General features: G+C 43.7%; 1 protein-coding gene across 1 annotated transcript in view; it reads right to left on the bottom strand.

Annotated features, from left to right (window-relative positions):
- Positions 1 to 20286, bottom strand: part of LOC138303656 (alpha-2-macroglobulin-like protein 1) — a 182941-nt gene that overhangs the window by 66063 nt on the left and 96592 nt on the right. Inside the window, exons 14-18 of the mRNA XM_069242960.1 lie at positions 18694 to 18839; positions 15595 to 15744; positions 14638 to 14838; positions 8770 to 8872; positions 7698 to 7857 (exon numbers count right to left, since the gene is read on the bottom strand). Coding sequence (XP_069099061.1) covers positions 7698 to 7857; positions 8770 to 8872; positions 14638 to 14838; positions 15595 to 15744; positions 18694 to 18839 — 760 coding nt within the window. The remainder of the gene's footprint in view (positions 1 to 7697; positions 7858 to 8769; positions 8873 to 14637; positions 14839 to 15594; positions 15745 to 18693; positions 18840 to 20286) is intronic.

Genomic DNA, 20286 nt, shown 5'->3' with positions numbered 1-20286 from the left:
TTTTAAAGTCTATCTGGACGGCTGCTCTAGCAAGCCAGACGTAAAAATGCATCTGTGTTCCAAAACTCAGACAGATCATCAAATGGGGGTTCATTATATCACTCCAATGATAGTCTACAAAATAAGGGGGACGATACACCAGTGGCTATTCACATTGGTAAATATATATATATATGTGTACAATTTATTTTACTCTTTTGAGTGACTTTACTACTGAGTATTCACCTTTTTCATGTTGAAAATGATTAAAAAGTGGAGACTTGCATGTTCCCACCTCCTAAATTTAGTTGTAAAGTATACTTAATGAGTATAAAAGTTACTACTGATACCTTTTCACACGTACGGGGAGGTCACCACCACCAGGGTAGAGATCTTATTATGGTAAATGTATAAAATGTTATTCAACTTTAAAGAAAAGGAATACTATTTTTATGTTAAATATTAATGTACATTAATTCAAAATATTCATTTAAATTTAGAACAAAATAAAATTGCTACAACATTAGAATACTCATTTTACATATTTAATTATTTTAATATATTATATTAAATTCAAATTATTTTCTTGAGATTTAAATTAAAATTCCCAACTCAAGTTTTATATTTATATTTATGTGTTATGTAGGAACCATTATTTAAAGATGTGTAGGGAATTCATTAAACCTTAATTAATTATTTTTAATAATTAAAGTTAGAAAAAGTTAAAAATGGGTACTGTCTTTAATAAGAAGCTCATAATTGTATTTGACATATATAATTTAAAATTACATTACATTGTTTATTTAAAATGTTCAAAATAAATTAACTGAAAATGGCATTAGTTCATGTGAAGTTGTATTTTAAGTCCCTACCTCCATTTTATTTAGGTGGGAGTGTACTGCAATACAAATATTTGGGCTTTTGGTACTGGCCTTACTCCAGGTCTGAACTGGAGTCCATTTATGACTGTTTTTCATTCTTTTTGGCTATTGTAACTGTAGAAGTGCAGTTTGTGAATAGCAAGTGGCTTGCTCTTTTGTGAGTATGTGAATCTCCTCCCCTAAACCCATCCCTAAGATTCTCTTAACCCCTTCTTACTCCTCCAAAAACATTTACCTCTAATAGTAGGCATTCCCCATGTTTTTCTGGCATTTACTACTACAACAAATACATACCTGTGCAGATCTGAACACACAGGGACCAGGGCACAACTCTTGGCTCAGACATAAGAACAAACAAATTACCCAGGTACACCTAGCAGGAGCCATACAGGCATGTGGTGAAAGAGGCACAATTAGAACAACAGTGCACCCAGGAAACTGAGTGGCACCGGGGGATTGGGGTCCTGGACCCGGCACTGCTAGAGTCTGCAAACCGAGCAAGCATCTGTGGAATCACTGCACTGAACAAGCATTGGAGGCGCTACTCTGAACAGACACCATTTAAGTAAGGTATTATTGCAGACAGTACAGGCCGAACGTCAGGGCACTGAGCAGGGCTCTGTACGGTGATGGGGCAGGAGAGAAATCATTATTGGTGGAGATAAGAACAGGCATCACAATCAAGCAATACGCAGTACTGTTGTTATAGTCACCTCAAATACTTAATTGTTTTCATTGACATGTCACACATCTAACTGTTTCCAAAAATGTCCTGGCGATCTGCACATTTGTGTGCTCAATGGTTCCTGCACATGTACCAGTGATGGTTACCCCGGCAACAGGATCCTTCCTTCAGCTGAGGGGCAGAGAGATGTACAGGCAGACACAAAGTGCACATATTCATAAGCAACTATAGTCCGTGTCACGTGACATTTCTGATGATACCATGAGACCTATGTGCGCCTTATAAAGGTTACTTTAACAAATGAGCTCATATGAACATCCGACTGACTGCAGGCAGTCTCCAAGAGTTTTTCAAGCTCAATGGTCCTTCCTCGTGTATCAGGCAGAGCCTCTGTAATGCATAGAGTGGTGATAATTTGCCCAGGCGCCTCCCATCATTGTCCCAGCAGCATACATGCATGTGGGGCACCATTGGCCCACAGATTGATTGACAGTCGAGGTCACAGGGTTTTGTTTATGTTTACATGACCCCGCTGCCCTGTTCTCACACTGTCCGGCTATATTACACCTGACCAGCTGGAGAATTCAGAAAATAATATGCGCACAAGGGTCGGACCAAAAGATGTGCACCGCGAAAACGACCCAATAGGCATGCCATTGAGACCTGTGACCAACAGCTGTTGAAGCGCTTTAAATGAGCACCAGCCACCAATTAAATAAGGACACATTTACTTTTGAATTTTAGCCACGGAGTGACCACCTTCCTGGAAGACAACAACCTGCTCGACCCTTCACAAACCGGATTCCGAACCAACCACAGCACGGAAACCGCCCTCATCTCAGTCACAGACGACATCAGAACCCTGATGGACAACGGTGAAACAGTCGCCCTCATTCTCCTCGACCTCTTGGCTGCCTTTTACACCGTCTGTCACCGCACCCTAATCACCCGCCTACGCTCCACCGGGATCCAAGGCCAGGCCCTGGACTGGATCGCCTCCTTCCTCGCTAACCGCTCCCAAAGAGTTTAACTCCCTCCGTTTCGCTCAGAATCCACCAAGATCATCTGCGGCGTACCTCAAGGCTCATCGCTCAGCCCGACACTCTTCAATGTCTACATGAGCCCCCTCGCCGACATCGTACGCAAGCACGACATCATCATCACCTCCTACGCCGACGACACCCAACTTGTACTCTCCCTCACCAAGGACCCCGCCAGCGCCAAGACCAACCTACAAGAGGGTATGAAGGACGTCGCAGATTGGATGAGGCTCAGCCGCCTAAAGCTGAACTCTGAAAAAACGGAAGTCCTCATCCTCGGCAACACCCCGTCCGCCTGGGACGACTCCTGGTGGCCCACGGCCCTCGGCACCGCACCGACCCCCGCAGACCACGCCCGCAACCTCGGCTTCATCTTGGACCCTCTTCTCACCATGACCAAGCAAGTCAACGCCGTGTCCTCCGCCTGCTTCCTCACTCTCCGCATGCTCCGCAAGATCTTCCGCTGGATCCCCGCCGACACCAGAAAAACCGTGACCCACGCCCTTGTCACGAGTCGCCTGGACTACGGCAACACCCTCTACGCCGGGACCACCGCCAAACTCCAAAACCGCCTGCAACGCATCCAAAACGCCTCGGCCCGCCTCATCCTCGACGTACCCCGCAACAGCCACATCTCCGCACACCTGAGACACCTGCATTGGCTCCCAGTCAGCAAAAGGATCACCTTCCGTCTTCTCACCCACGCACACAAAGCCCTCCACAACAAGGGACCGGAATACCTCAACAGACGCCTCAGCTTCTACGTCCCCACCCGCCCCCTCCGCTCCGCTGGCCTCGCACTTGCTGCCGTCCCTCGCACCCGCCGCTCCACGGCGGGTGGGAGATCTTTCTCCTTCCTGGCGGCCAAGACCTGGAACTCCCTCCCCACCAGCCTCAGGACCACCCAGGACCACTCCGCTTTCCGGAGACTCCTAAAGACTTGGCTGTTCGAGCAGCGATAACCCCCCCTTTCCCCCCTAGCGCCTTGAGACCCGCACGGGTGAGTAGCGCGCTTTATAAATGTTAATGATAGTGATAGTGATAGTGATTAAGTGATATGTCCAGAATCACAGGATGCTGAGCAGTGCTTAATTTGTAAATAAAGAGGTGCCGGGGTGCCGGTGCTCATAGCCCTTCTCTTAAACGCGAGGCTGCTGTAATTAAATCTGCCAGCACTAAATACTGAGGCAGCGTAATCCTGAAGCCATCTCGAGCCTCTTCAATCCATCTACGGCCACCCCTGCCCCTTCAGCTGATCCTACAACTTTCTACTTTCTCCCTTTATGACGCTTTTTAGTTTTTCCTCCTTCCATCTTTCCCATATGTGTCTTTTGCTCGCAGCAAATGCTTGAGGTAGAAGAATAAGCCCCGGCCCTCACAAGTAAGTGCTGGTGCTCAGCAGCGGAAACAACAAGCACAAATTAAGCACTGATGCTGAGCGTACGCCAGGGCTAGAGCCTGGCTCCCCAGTTCACAGTGGGAAGCTCTGGACATAACAACAGGTCCTCTCCCCCGAAGAGAGGATTGTTTGTAACCAACCTCCGCTGTTTTAAGGCATAATACACAGCGGCACAGACTGCTGCGCAACATGGCTTAAAGTAAACAAAAAAAGTGCTGTGACGTGGTCAACGCCGCCCACACCATAGGGCTTCGTTTTTATTTTTTCGTAAAGCCGTCTCCTTTATAACTAATTGTCGCCTGGCTGCACGCACCGAAAGCGTGCTTTGGTTTGACCAACATTTTATTCATTCAAACCTTAACTTCTCAGCACTCATTTGTAATGTGCTTGTGAGAAATCTTATTTCTTAATTTTTGGGGCCTCCCGACTCCTAACTACCTCACATATCTCCTACAGCTGCAAAAGCTTAAAGGCGGCTCTAGACTTCACAGACTGATTAACTATGCAATGAGATCTGTGTTCACAGAAGAGCCTTCCAGCTTCTAATACCTTTAATCATTGTTTACAACTTTGGGGTGCACAACAAATGCTTAAGACTTTGTACGGTGCCAAGTACTCTCTGTAGCCAACATTTGCTGCCTTTTATTAACGTCCTTTATTCCGCCATTTGTAAAAATTCCCTTTCAAATTAAATAAAAAAGCACACTAACAAAGAATAACAACTAAAAGACAATAAAACAAATGGAGAAAAGCGCTCTTCAAATGACCGGATCTGTTAAAAGGTGTCCTCATTTGCAGATCTTTCGTCCTTTACATCCAGCCCTTGCAGAGCGCTCAATGCTTATATCCCACCCATAACAGCTCCCCCCATTGTATGATAGAACTAGTAACAGCACACTATATTGTCTTTTTGTCAATAAACAAGTCATGGCACTTTAACAAAGTTTCAGTAAATTATATTGCACAGCTACTTACCAAGCTGCAACTTACAACAAAAAATAGCTTATTATTAATCGCATAGGCAAAACCTTATGCATTTACCAATGCTTGTTGGTTAAGGAATGATTCAGTGTTGTTACCTACTCCCTTCTGCCAGTCCTCTTTGAGTTTTCTCCTCTTTTCACAGATAAGTCCTAGAGTTCCCCTCTTTAAAGAGCATTATCAAATGGAGCACACAATCACCAAGTGATTGGAGACTCAACAAGTGTTCTAAGTTAGTGAATAATGCCTAAGTATTGAAATTGTAGAAGACAGGAAACCCACCAGTTATGGTGGTATGATAATCCACACACACACACACACACACACACATCAATAGACATACTTAGAAAAGTAGAAAAGGATGTAATGAGAAACACAAGAATTAAAAAGAGAAACTACAATCAGAAAGAATGCTATATGAGAAACAATAATCTAGGCTGAAACTTCACCATCATACAAAGAAACGTATGCACAATGTCGTCAATAAAACAAATGCTAACTAAATAACAATGCAGGCGCATCACCAATAACATTATTTTTTAACTCAAGAGATTTAGTCCCAAATATGCCTAAAAGTGTAAAAATCAATGGGAGCCTCATTTTAACGCCTGCTTTAAGCAGGCATTCAAAATGATACTAGAACTGGCACATTGGAATCTTGTAGATTCCATTGCGCCATGTTTAGCGACCCATAAACGAAGGAATGCCCTCTTTGCATACATCATGCATATATTATGCATCATGTGGTGCAAAGGGATTACAAGGTGGCGCAAACCTAGTTTGAGCCACCTTGTAAACATGGTGCAATGGTAGTGGCCAGTTGGCATCACATTTGCTGCAAAAAGTTTGCCATGAATGTGGTGCCAAGGGGCGCAAAGTCCTTTTAAATCTGGCCCTTAATGACATCCCTCAAATACACTGCTCATAACCAAAATAATGAGGTCATAGATGACATCGGTAACATTAAGGTGCTCTTGGAGCAAAGGCACAAACCACAGGCTGTGGTAGAAATCCGAGGACTTTGCCGAGAACCCAATGGGCGTAGCCACAGCAAGAATAAAGTCAACTGTGGTGAAGGGGGAGTGATTACTGCCACTGAGTGCTTGGCTTACACTCACACCTCAATTGAATCAGCCAAAAGTAGAAGGTTTTTTCCAGGGCAAGAGCCCAAGCCTGGGCTTGCTCCCAGACTCCTCTTGTGTCCAGTTCTTAATTTGAGCCAGTGGTTTCCATTACTTGGCACTGGCACTTAATTGTCAGCATTGGCTCTAGTGTCAGTCCACCACATGGTGGCACTGTCTGTTTACTTTTGAGATGAGCACAACAACCATGTTTATTAAGTCAATTCAGATAGAAAATTAATAGTATTGGTCATAATTGTAGCTTTGTGTGGCCTGAAATAGTCTGAATTATCACACCTGTAGAAGTGCAATGGTTAAGTATCATGTAGGTACTGTCACTGGCAGCGCTGGCACAGGCAATGAGTGGTGGAGATTGCAGTTGCCTTCTGAGAAGGGCCCTGGCACTTAGGGCCTGATTATGAGTCTTGGGGTCTCAAGACTGGCAGACTCACGGTGGTGGTCTGACATTACGACCCTGGAAGTCTGACAGCCAGGGGACCGCCGTCTCCACCAGGATCTCTGATCCCGATGGGATGACGGTGGTCTTGATTGAGATCAGCCAGGGCAGCGCTGAAGTCACACGCCCTGGTGATTACAACCTTGTTCTCCACCAGTCCCTGTGGCCCCTGCACTGCCCATGTCGATGGCACGGCATGGGCAGTGCAGTGGCCACCCTGCACAGCACCCTTGAAATGCTCACTGTCTGCTAGTGCACACTCCATGTGGCAGCATTACCTCTGGCTCAATTATGAGCCGGGAATAATGCTGCCCCACCATTCCCACTAGGGTAAGTCCAGTGGGAAAGTTGTAATGGGACCAGTGGGGAGACCGCCAGCACAGTGGCGGTAGCCTCATTGGGAGTTTGGTGGTCGGATGTTTCTGACCACCAAACTCGTAATGACCCCCTTTTAGAAATTAAGCACTACTTGGGTCTAGTAAAAATCCATTTCTAGTGGATGTTAGGAGTAGGAATGCTGAGTGTAGACACAATGTGCAAGGCCAGGCCCAGCACCCAGAGTCCATATGCATAACCAGAAGGCACAGTCAGTGACCTCTAGAGGTAGTGGTGTTAGGCACAGGGCCTGGTCATCTGCTCACAGTTTGCTCATCACTGCGGATGTTGGCGCTGTCCTCAGAAACTTATTTCTCAGTTGTCAGTCAGTCCTTGCTCCAATAGTCTAAAGGGTGAGGCAAGAGCTTGGGCCAAGTTGATTCAGCAGTATAGGGGTGTAGAGTGCCTTCTTTGATCCGGTTAATGCGAATAAGAAGTACACATATTAAGTAAGCGGAAATGTCATTGATAATGTCATTTATGATGTCATCGGTGACAACATTTGTGGGGTCATCAGCAACGTGTTAGGGAAGTTATGGAAGCACTGAAAGACACAACTAGTGAACTTCAGTGTTTTTAAGCTCCGCATCGTAATCATAATGTCATTCTGATTACATACCTGTATCCTCCACTAACAAATGTCATGGCAAAAGCCGAATTTTAATTTGCTGTTTATTATATTACTGTTTATTAAAAACAGACACGTTAATTGAGAAGAGGGAAATCAACTTTTTGCAAACTTTTTTTTACTGCAGCTGTTAATGGGTGGAGAAACATACTTCAACTGGAGCAGATCCCAAAACCATGTCTCCTGGAAGTCTCTGCGCACATTCTTCTTCTCTGCTATGTTTTTGGGACTATTCGGATAAAAGTCATCTGGTTGCTCCTCGTGGAGTACGTCAACAACAGGACCATAGTCAGGAAAATTTAGAACTCCTCCTATAAACAGAAATGAGTGACAGAGGGAATTAGGGTGCAATGGACAGCAAAAGAGGACTACCCATCAAGAAGCCCACACACTTTTGTAAACACCACTGCCAGTTTGGGCTTTATTGACAGCACAGGCACAAAGATGAAAAGGACATTTCTGGTGCATGATTTCCTAGCCACTAAAGGAAATGAGGAGTCCCAAGCACAGTTTGATGATGCTCTTTGGCATGGCTCTGAGGCAATGCTCTTCAAGGCAGGTTAGGAGACAACATTAACCAATGACATCCTGGTTTCACGGATACTGTTACTTATCTCTCTGCCCAGATCCTTCACCTCTTCCACCACAGACACAATAACCAAGCACTGTTTCTGCACATTTTCTGCCCTTGGTCAGGCCTTGATGTTGTCAAGCTCTGCACCCCCCTTCGGTGTCATCACCATCTTCCCTCTTTATCAGCAATGCCCCCAAATCCTAATATTATTAAGGTTGCTCTTTCCTTTATTCAAGCTAGAGGCAAATATTCCATGGTGTGAAGGTCACACATCTCTGAGCAGATGCAGTGTTCAACACCCCCAGGGCGTTAGGGTCACGCTTACCTATGTGCAAGAATTGGTGCCATGTTCTGCATGGTGTTAAGATCACTCTTACCTATGTACAAACAGTGGCCCAGTGCCCCAACAGCATTAAGATTTGTATTCCCTATGTGCATGTAATTACTCAGTGCCCCACCATAGTGAGAAAGTTGCTCATCCCTGTCTGTCAGCAATAGCCTAAGGGGACAGGAATTTGACTCCACATCTGTAATGATCCAGAGACAGGTCACATTTCCCACACTTAGAAGGTAGCCTCTAGCTCCCTGAGTGAGTCACAATGGAGGCCTCAGATCTCTGGAGCAGTTCTTTACCATAGGATGCTCTTACCCTTTTCACCGACACCAATTCCAGCCATAACCGGAGGATACATCCCACTGCAGTCTTGTGGTTTCTTGATTGCACAGTTTGTAATGACTTTCAACCCCATAAGCTGTATTTGATAGAGAAAAATAAAACTAATTGTATGAGTTGCCATGACTTCTCCCTAGTTCCCAAATCTGTGTCTGAAAATATGGCAAAGAAAGGGATCAGTGGCAGCAGCAAGTAGAGACAGAAAGTTATGAGGAAGCAAGGAAAGATACTCATGATCATTACTTTCCAGCATGCATCACTAGCCACTCACTGCAGCATTCCCACCAGTCACTTTCACCCTAGCTCACCACAGCCACTCACACCTCCACTCACAGCACTGCTCTTCGCAGCCGCTTACCACAGTCACGCACAGTGTTGATCATTACAGCCACTCACTACAACATACATCACAATAACTCACAACTGCCATTCACAGCACTGATCATGACAGCCTCGCTTCACATATCGAAAACAACAGGGGTTAACCTCGCATATGATCTATCTATCATTTGCTTGCACCTCTCCAGGGGGAACTCCCTAAGAAGTTTAAAAGGACTCTCACCCACTGGGGTTCCCCGTGGCATGCTTCATCGCAGAGACGCTGTCTCGATGCCTTGTATATCCGGACGGGCTCGTCCTTGGAATCCAAAGGAGCTCTTTGATTGTAATGGGGATCTTAAAAGTTGTCTAAGGTGTCCCAAAGGTTTAGTTTACTGTTAGGGGCACACTGACAAGGTTAGAAATAGGTGTCAACACTCAAAGAGGAAACTAGTATCCTCAGTATCCCTTGGTCAACATGTTTCAGCCATCACACCAGCGCCTCCCGGGCTAGTTGCTTTCTTCCAGATGCGTGAAGGAGAGGCACTACAAGTAGTTCCCCTGTGTGCGTCTCCACCAATTTTTAACCTTGTTGAGGCTGTCCATACTTACTAGGTGTCTAGTTGAGGACCTAATGATGAAGCATGCCATTGGGAACCCCAGTGGGTGAGAGTCCCTTTAAGCACCGTCCTCAGAGTGGAGCAGGAGAGGGGTGGATAAGTCATATAAGGGGTTTCCTCCTCTTGTTTTCCATAGTCAGGCTCTGGGAAGGTGCAGACCCTGGCATTACTTCTCACTTCCCCCTTTTGGTATAAATCCTATTACCACAGTCACGGTGAGAAGGCAATTATGCAGAGACAGAGTGATTTGTCACAATCCCACAGAAACAGCCCTGCATACTACTTGTATATACATCACTTTACTGGGTCATCTGTGCAATGAGTGGCTACAAAGTGCACATGTCTGGGTAGGATTATTTTTCCGCAGTTGTACGAATAGAGAAAAGGAGTACTGTGCATATTATTTACATGAGCCTATCAGACACCTAAAGTTCTAAAGCCAGATCTAGAAAGAAGAGAAAGCTAAAGAAACTGAAAAACAAAGCACTGCCAACACAATAAACGAAGTGTAAAACTTCCCCAAAGTGACACATGTTTTGCTTTAAAGACTGGTCTAAATTGGAAGTTTTTAGGAAATATTTTAATGTATAACCTGTGTAGGCAGAGTATGTTGTGTTTAGTTTTGAATTTTACCTTTGGATAACCATGAACAATTGCCTTGCCTCCTCTAATTACAAGTATCTGGCTTAAAATGTAGCCTGAAGGTGCTGTGACTGAGAAGGGGATACATTGGAGGGAAGGCTCAGGAAAGTCTGAGTATGTAAAGAGGTAATAGTGCATAGTAGAGTCATTGTCATATGATTAGAAAGGGCATATTTAAGAAAAGTGGCGCTGCACACAGTGCAGCACCACTTTTCTTGCACCACTTAGCGACCCCCTAACGCCATCGTGTGTGCGCCGTATTTAAAATACGGTGCACCATTGCAGTAGTTTGGGGACTAGCATAATAATTTCTGACGCTAGTCCGGAGCTTCGCAGAATTAGTGTAAAAAATGATGACCCTAATCCTACAAAGCCCATTGAGGCCCATTGTGATCAACGGAAGCCTTCTTTTAATGTCTGCTCTGAACAGACGTTAAAAGTGCTGTAAAAAATGACGCAAAGAAATCAGGCGAATGCCCCCTATGCAACATTATGCCTGTCGCAGGCATAATGTAGCACAAAGGGTTACAAAATGGAGCAATGCATGCATTGCACTACTTTGTAAATATGGCGCCACTTTGTAAATATGGCATTGGGATTTTGGGCTCGTTGGGCCACATTAGCATCATAAAAATTAAGCTAATGTGGCGCAAGTAGGCACTAGGGGCTCTTATATATGTCCCCAAATTCCAGATTTACAGTCACACAACAAAGCGCTGCATTCAAATCTTCATTGTTGCCTTACTCAAATGTAAAAACAAATGCTCAAAGCCAGGTTTAGAGTAATGCATTGATTATGTCATTAGCTCATATCATTAGCTGTGCTAAAAAAGATGTTCTTGCAAGAGATAAAACCTAGAGTATAAATTTCACCACAAAGACGCCGCTCAAGGGTAAGCCACATATGATGTGTCATTGTGCAGCCATTACACACCATACACATACCAAGAGAATGAGATGTTGCTCTTGCACCTTGCTTACAGCAGTTTTCCACTACTGTTTCTAATTTTTCCTGCAAAGATAAGTTGTGCTGTTACTCTACCATTTTGCACCCTTTGCGTAAATTACTGATGAGGCCTGCAGTGCAAAGGGGCTTTGGTGCAGCACATGAGTCAACTTTTGGGACAAAAATGTATTGTGCAAGCAAAAGTTCATCTGCACTGCCATTTGTGCTGCACTATCCTACACACCCCTTCACTATGTTGCGTGATTGCAAAGTAAACACTTAGGCATCATGTTGCATTACTTTTTTTAACACAACCCCGACGCAAAGAGCTGTGGGATTTACAATCCAATTCAAATCTTCATTTTGTGTTGGATTGTCGCCCAAAGTAACACAAAGCTGTGCAAGGCACTGCCGTGTGAACCTTTGCATCAATGGGTGCAATCACCCGTGGGTTTTGACACAAATCCCTTCCTACAAAGGATTGTATACAGGTGTTTGCACCAAACTCCTGGTCCTCCTCAAAGCAAGTATTTTCATTTCTCTTCGCTTTTCCCAGTTTGCATGATTGTTGCATTGTACAGAAAATATACTAAGTGGGAAATGCTTTAAAGCATAGTTTTTGTACTTGTGCTTCCCACAAAGCAGACACTCTTTCCCTATGGTGCATGAGTGTCTGTGTTGGTGCTTGGTAGTCAAAAGTGAGCCCGTGCAGTTAGAGAGAACTGCGCCACATGTTAGTAGATGCAGTGCTGTTCTGCATCATCCCTTTCATGCAACACAGCAAGGCAACTTTCTTTGCAGCGCTTTGTTGCATGACTTGTATCTAAATCTTGACTTTAGTAAATCGGGGGCCTTACTTTCAGACACAGTGGCAGAGAGTATTCAGTAGTAGGACTGGAAAGGGGGCATCCACGACAGTCAGTATCCACATAGCCATGGCAAGTGCCACACATCTTGCGGTAAAATAACAATTTTTTCATAATTTTCCTGCATTACTGCAATGCCTGAGATTGTCTCGCAAAAGAACCATGTCCTGAAGTAGGATGAAACCATCTAGCTCCAGTTTCTCACTTTGCTGTGCCTCATAAAATATAAACTCACAGTACTATTTATCATAGGCCACAAGGTGGCACTGGTGTACAACGGGAGGTTATGGATTCTCGTTCTATTACGGGAAATACCCCATTATCACAGAAACTCATATCATAGCCAAGCTAACTACAGAGATTTGAAAACCTAAACACAATACCACTCACCCGCCTAATTAATGCACATAAGCACCCCCTGCTCAAACCATGGTATCAATCAGATCTGGATGTCCAACCTTTAAACAAAACTTCTAAATATATGACAAAAACTTGGCATAAACTGATAAAAGGGAGACCTAATTGGATAATTCTACAGGGAGAAGGTGGAGGCGGGACGAGATATGGCCTATGGACCAGAACGGTCTACATTAGAACTGTAGAAGAGGTCTTGAATCCCGGCCTCGGCTCAACAGTCTGTGATTCTGAGCAAACCATCTAACTTACTCCTGCTAAAGATGAATCTGATTATCATGTAACGTGCCCCTGGTTCAATTCAAGCTTCAAGAACCGTCACACATGAGAAATGAGTGTCATCTCTAAAAACGATCTCTTGACATGGACACACCTGTCCTATTTCCCTCACAATAAAGTGCACACATAAGGCTTGGAATGTCACACATAAAGGCACTACACACTTGGGAATGTCACACATAAGCAAACTGAAAACTTGGCAGGTATGTCCACGTATCTTCGCAAACACCAACATAAGAGCTACAATAGAGGAGTAGTGGAGGATGGGTGTGACGTGGGCCAAGGGGAGATGTCATAGAGTGGAAGGGGGGATACTTAGGTCCAATAAAGAAGGCATTGGAATCTTCAGTGACTTATTATTTGAATTCAGATTCTGTAAACAGAGTCTTCATTGACCTCATCACAAACCACTATATCCACCAGCCACTAGCAAGAACCACCGATAAACAGGTATCCTCTCCCACGCTCAGGAAGGGATGATATTAAATCAATATCCTATCGCAGGGTACTAGGCTGTCCCATCGCAGGTGGTTCTGCTTAGGAAAAGTGACGCTGCTAGCATCTTTCCTAGACATCGGTTGAGTCAGGCCTCAAAGAAAAAAGCATGTCCTGGTGTAGAGTAGCATAAATATAAACTCAGTTATCAAAATGAAAATGTACGTTATTTGATATAAAATATAACAGCTTTTAAAGGAACAACGCAACTAAACATACTTGTACAGACATATCAAGTCTGCTAATTTTCAACTGATATAATAAAATCCACATCATGAGTTCTCTTCGCGCAATGATACCTCTCGACAGTCACTAGAGAGCGGGAGTCGCTCACTAATTTACGTTTTCGACCTCTAAAGTGACTTTAGAGTGTTTCCATTCTGGTCACTAGAGGGAGCTCGTCTCATTGTGATATGCCAGCTAAAGGGCGGTCATCACACACCGAAGTTATTTAAAGTCGAGAGAAGGAACTGAAGAAACGCTATCACTCTACTGCAGTGGCTCCCAAGCTGTTTGATTCTGTGGACCCCCACATTATCATTACTGGAACCCAGGGACCCCCACTGAATCATTACTGGGATCTGGGGACCGCCCACTTAGTCATTACTGGAAGTCAGGGACCCCGGGCAAAACATTGTCAATGATTTGAAGCGCAAAACAATACACAAAAAAATACAGAAACAAACATTCATCAAACACATACACAAATGCTGAAACTTTTTATTTAATTTGCAAATAAATATAAATTAAAAAAAATAATAATAGTTTTAATAGGAAGGTTGGAGCTTTTCTAAATGTAACTGAAGCCACACATCGTCCATGCTACATTCTGTTTGATGCACCTGCACTGCTCCCACGAACCAATCTGAGGATAGATTTAATTTATAGCCTCCAATGTCAAATTCCTTGAAATTTACAATACATTTTAAAATGTTCAATTGTACACTTAGCCACTTTATTTATATACACACTTTACTAATCTGTCAATAATATTTAGTTTTCTAAGCAGCCACGGACCTCCTCAGGTGGCTTTGTGGACCGTTAGGGGTCCCCAGACCACAGGTTGGGACCCCCTGCTCTGCAGCCTACAAATCGATCACATAACACGCAGTAAAGTGCTGCCAGCAGGGAGGGCTAATTTCTCAGATATTCAAGTTCAAACATAAAATCTAATTTATATTGTAGCGTCTAAAGACTTTTCTTTGGATTGTCAAGTTGAAATAGTTTGATTATGCACTGGATAAAATTAGTAAAACAAATGTACCCTTAAGAGGCTGAAGACGTCAATTTGGTCATCGGTCTGTGCTCCCCAATGAGCCAAGCGTTTCTGGATCCTGTGGCTTGAGGTGTCGGTCTGTTCCGGAAGTGACTGCTCCCAGAAAGGTGGTCTCTGGCAAGGGGGGTCCATCTCTTCCACCGGAAAGGGGTATCCCACTGGGTTCGAGGAAGCAAACAACCGATACACCTGGAAGTGGGGTAGGGTTGAACGTTCAAAAAAGGCTGTGAATGTTCAACTCACAAATGACTCTTTTGAGGGCATCCCATTATGTGAGCTGACTCATATCTCACCCTGGCAACCAATATATCATGAAGGCAATTATATTCAGCTGGCGTTCTCACGTGGTTGGTTCTATATTCGCGTGACTGGTATTTAAATGTGCCTGCCATTACAAATATTAGGAATATCACCTAATGACAATATTTTTTTCTCATATCAGTACATAGTTTAAAAGGTAAATGTAGAAGAAAACACTGATAAAAGCGTTCTACATCTGCCTTAATGTCCCCTGACTGATAGTTAAAGTAAACAACAACAAGCACGCCATTTTAAAAATGTTTAGAGAATATTTGATATAAAAATCAAAGTAAGTATCATGGCCGGGCCTTTGTAGAACCTTAAAATATCAACAGATGGCTGGTATTTTTCTTTGGGAAAGGTGTCAACTCCATACACAGTGTGAGTAGAGATTTACTGTTATTAATGCCACCTACCTTAAGGATATATATTGTAAAGGTAAACATGTATACATTTAAGGATTAGAAAACTCTATATTTACATTCATAATATTGTGATGGTCAATATATTGAAAAAAATGCTTTGGTAGGTGGTTGTATAAATCTTGATGTTCTAATAGGAAACTCAAGGGGGGTGGGCACTTTTCTCAGCTTGTAACTCTAAGTGGTAAGTCCTGCAAATAGAAAGGGGTCCATCATGACTCACACTGTCCGCGCTAAGCTCCGCCTCCGGCCGCATAGATGTGACGCGCTCATCTACAATGCGGATACCACACAATGATGCGGGTGCTGCCTGCAGCTGAAGGCTGACCACCTCTCCTGGGAGAACTTCAGGGGTTAAGAAATCCAGGTGTGCCTGAAACAGGAAGGGTGTTGGGTAAGTGTGGACAGAGAGGGAAAGCAGAAGTTCAAGACAGACACCTTCACTTAGGTCGAGTTGGAAGACAGGGCAGGAACAGACAGAGATTAGCATCAGGATTGAGGGAAAAAGGAAAGAGAATAAATATAATTTGAAAATGAGTATATAAGTAACCTAGCTCACATTGTAGGGATGATATAAAAAGAGCAGAGGAATAGAAAGTAGCATTGTGAGAAAACACAGAAACAGAGAAGGAAAGAATTAGAAAGGACGAGGCAGAAAAGGAAATAGACATAAAATGTAGGTTAGGGGAAGGGCCAGATCAGTGGCGAAGAAGAGAGGGGAAAGGTGTCAGATTGGGGGGGCTAAAGTTTGATTTGTACATCGAGTGGGTAAAGGAGAGTGAAAGACAGGCAGAAAACAAGCAAGTATTGCTTAAATACAGGACTTTATGTCAAAATATTGACTTTAACATTTCCTTCACCATAGTATCAGCAACCAAAATATTCAGAAGATATGTGAATAAAGGTAGGAATACATTTACTATTCTTGACTCCACATCTACGTACCTTAATGATACACATGTCATCACAGTACGCATAAGTGCATTTAAGTACAGTCAACATATATTTATCTATACGTGCCTCCCTTGTTGATGTGTTGGTAGTAGGTGTATTTGCTACGATATTATGGTTGCACAATGTCAAAGACTTGATAAATTTCTGGTTCGATCCCAAGGGAAGAGGAGAGAAAGAACGCCAGGGATAACTGGTAACTGCAACCACAAGGTGATGGATGGAGTGGCTGACTTTATCTCAGCCAGAGGCAGTCGCCCGGGCCACACTCCAGCCCATTGTCTTTCTCCCACTGCGCCTCCTCAGCTCGGACACAGCCATATGCAAATCAGCATTGACTCCTCTCCAATGGGAACAGTCCAGCCCTAACTGCAGGCCAGGTCCTTCCTCAACGGGAACACAAGCAGCCCATGACCGGTATCAGTTTTATTAAGACTCGTTAGCCTGTTATAACTTAGTTTCAAAGACACAGTGGGCACAGACCCCAAGCTTGGTCAAACCTATCACAATGAGGGCATCAAAACAAGTTCTTTACTCTGGGTCTTTGGGCAGTCTGTGATTACTTAGCATTTCCTAGGAGAACAGTTACTACACTGCTAGCTCAAAAGTGCCAAGAGGCTCTGATTCTGTTCTTGGCTCACTTGGGTAAGTGTTAATTTAGGAGGTGGTTATGGGGTAGAAACTTACACACAGTATGTCACAATCAAATAACACCCAATAGAAGTTAAGGTCTGTTCAGAACAATAGAATCTACCTGCTACCACGAGATTCATGGACAAAAAGGCTTCAAACATCTATACAAGGCACTTTAAACACAGAAATCTGGTTTCCTAGGAACCATGACCTAAAAGCAGTATTGCTATAAAAGTATTTCTATGAGTTTCCATCCAAATACACCCAATACGCCTCCCACTCTGTGGGATCACTGGATACATTTCTTTATCCAATGCTTAATTTGTAAAATAATAAGTGCAAAGCCTAAATCTCTGCTCAGAAGCTCATGGCTGGCACTATCCAAGGAGAAGGAGTCGAGCACCAAGGCCACGCAGTCTTGAGTCCACCTTGTACCACTTTAATCCACCCCCAAACATTCCCTGCCTCTTCATCTCATTCTGGTTGTTTCGCTTTAATCATTGCTTTCTTTCTTTTTCACTGTTTTTCCATTTTTCTCTTCCTCTTCCTCCCTTTTGTGCTTTCCCTCTCTTGCTCTGGAACAAAGTCCATTGGGGAAAAACAAGCATCGGTCCCCAAAAATGAGCACCATTGTGCCCCACCTACAACCACCGGTCCAAATTAAGCACTGACTTTATGGTTGGTGTGGGGCTATTGGAATCAGGACAAAGGTGACCTTAAAGGAAAGATTAGGACACAGTATATATACAGAGTTATTTAATGAATGGAAGTTGGCCAGCCATCCTGTCAGGTCAGTGGAGTCCCTGGTCTCCACGTATAGCTGGATGTGACCTGGCGGAATCCCTGTCCTGATTGAGAATTTGCTGGTAGGGCTGATGCACTTCTGTTAAAAATAACTACTGAGAGGTTCCATGTTTTTCCCCAGCTCAGCATTTATTTATTTTTTACAAAGCAATACAGTGGCACATAGAAGTTTTTTAACCGTGTTCATTGGGACATTGTTGGCTGCTTGTTGAGGGATGCTGGTGAAAAACATTTGCTCTGCACTTTGTTTAGAGCTATCATCAATTGTCAGCCTTCCCATGCATGGGTGGGCAGTAGCAACTTTCACTTAGGATGTCTCAGCTCACTTTGGCATCTACTCTTCTCTGGCAGAGTCTGGGGTTCAGTTCGAGGAAGCTATCACTGAAAACATGTACATCACCTCATGTTGGGCTTGTGATTCGGGTCCTCTGGCCAGGAGGACAAACTGCCGGAAAGAACAAACAATGGTGGGGCAGTGCACTGTGCTGTGAGAGACATCTGATTCAGCGGGTGACTGTGTTCAGATCTGTATATTTAGCCCTTTACATCAAGTAATTGTGGTGGCATCATCTATGTCAATATGGCCACTAATAGAGATCCTAAGAATGCACTCAGTGTGAAAGAAATGTGTGTATGGTTCTGTATTGTTCTTTAACAGTGATTATAAATATAATTTAACTTTAATAATGTAAACATTGTATTGTGGTCAGTATGGTTTAAGGATCTGGCCCTGATAAAAATCTGATGATGAAGTAAGAGCAAAGCATAGATTCACAAAAGTAGAAGAAGAAAGATTCAGTGGCAAATGTGCTAAAAGTAGAGCTGGAGGGGAAATGAAAAAGACAGACAAAGAGATAGAGGAAGAGACTACAGACAGAAGATAAGAGAGAGTGATCTAAACGTTTTTCCCTTGCTATTATTTTCCAGCTCTTACCTTGTTTTTGAAGCACTTCTGCACATGAAAATCTGCTGTGTCAGTCATCAAAGTTCCATTGGCCAGGATGGCAACAAGCAACATCTTAGCCAACGGGGCGATGTCTACTGTGACTGTAAGCGGGATGCGGTGGGTGCCTTTCATGACTGCAAGAAGTAGAGCAAACAGCATCAGGGTTGTTGGGAGGGAAAAGGGAGTCTCAGTCAAATCATCAAATCAAAACTAGCAAAAAACCTTTGGAAGGCCTGTGAGCTCCCTTTGGGAGATAAATCTTCAGAGATGGACCCTGCACAAAGTCTACCTGGCAACAACCTGTTGCGAGGCACTGTCTTGCGTCTGAAATTATCTCTGTGGCACTGGAGGTTGCCAGATCGCAATGCATGTGGTAGACCTGGGGAGGACCCTTGTCATGATTCCGAGTAAATGAAGTGCATCTGAAGCCACAAGGTTAAAAAAAACAAAGGTTTCTCATGGGAGCCGATAAACGAATACTCAACACAGAGGAAATGGACCATTTGAATTGAGGGGAGAATTGATCAGCCAATGTCAATAGAAAAGTAAATTATTCTTGCTTCTGGTCATAATGGACCTGTTCTCAGGCAAGGACTGAATGATACAAAATATTCATTATATCTGTCCATGGTTGCAAACACAAGAATAAGAACACAGCACACTTCTTCCCCATACAGGAGTTATAAAAAAGTAACAACTTTCCCTTTCTTTAGTTACTACTAGCAAGTATAATATTAGTATTGCCTCTCTGATGACTTTATAAAAGTCTTGAGTTGCCTCTGCAACCATATCTTACCTAAGCCATCCATCAACAACAAGTTGCTCAACTTATATCACTTTTTGGAAGTCCCGTGTTCTGCTTCTGTTGGTAACCACTCTTGCTCCATTATCAGCCCTTCTCCACTATCAGCTCGTCCATCATTCCATTCTTGCTGTATTATCAACCCTTCCACCATTCCAGCACAAACTGACATCATAACATTTGATAAATTATGCATTACCTTCTGAAAGACTGCTGACAGGAATCTTGAATATTACATCAGGTGTTCCAATAGAAATCAAATGTCTGCAGTTTGGCATTAGCTCAACCTGTGAATATGGTGCCCTTAAATCCAGCGTAGGAAAAGACTTGGCATTACCTATTTTTGCCAAAGATTTCTATGGTGTGAGGATGGGGTGACAGTCAACTTGTGTATGTCTATTTCCAGAGAGATCTGTGCACAGTCTTAATTCACCAAGATCATATTTGCGTAATCAAGAATGGTAAAACCAATAAGTATGAACCAACTGGAATTATTACTCAACAAACTAGCAGTTCTCCCTTTCTCTCCACTTAGGCCCTCATTACGAGTTGGCTCGACCAGTATGCCCAGTGGTGATGCTGCTCCTAGGAACTACACGTTGTCTGGATCAACAATTATTGGGTCTGAACACAGAACACCTATTTTACATGGTGTGGATCCCGACCTACTAAACCCACCCATTTAGCCCAGTCCGGTATTAGCCTGCTCCCTCTTTCACCGAGGGGGGAGCAAACAATGCTCTCCCAGAGACTCCCAAACAGCTTCAGCCCCCAACAGC

This window comes from Pleurodeles waltl, chromosome 7 (assembly GCF_031143425.1).
Source record: "Pleurodeles waltl isolate 20211129_DDA chromosome 7, aPleWal1.hap1.20221129, whole genome shotgun sequence".
Classification (NCBI taxonomy): domain Eukaryota; kingdom Metazoa; phylum Chordata; class Amphibia; order Caudata; family Salamandridae; genus Pleurodeles; species Pleurodeles waltl.
This window is presented reverse-complemented; position numbering and strand designations above follow the sequence as displayed.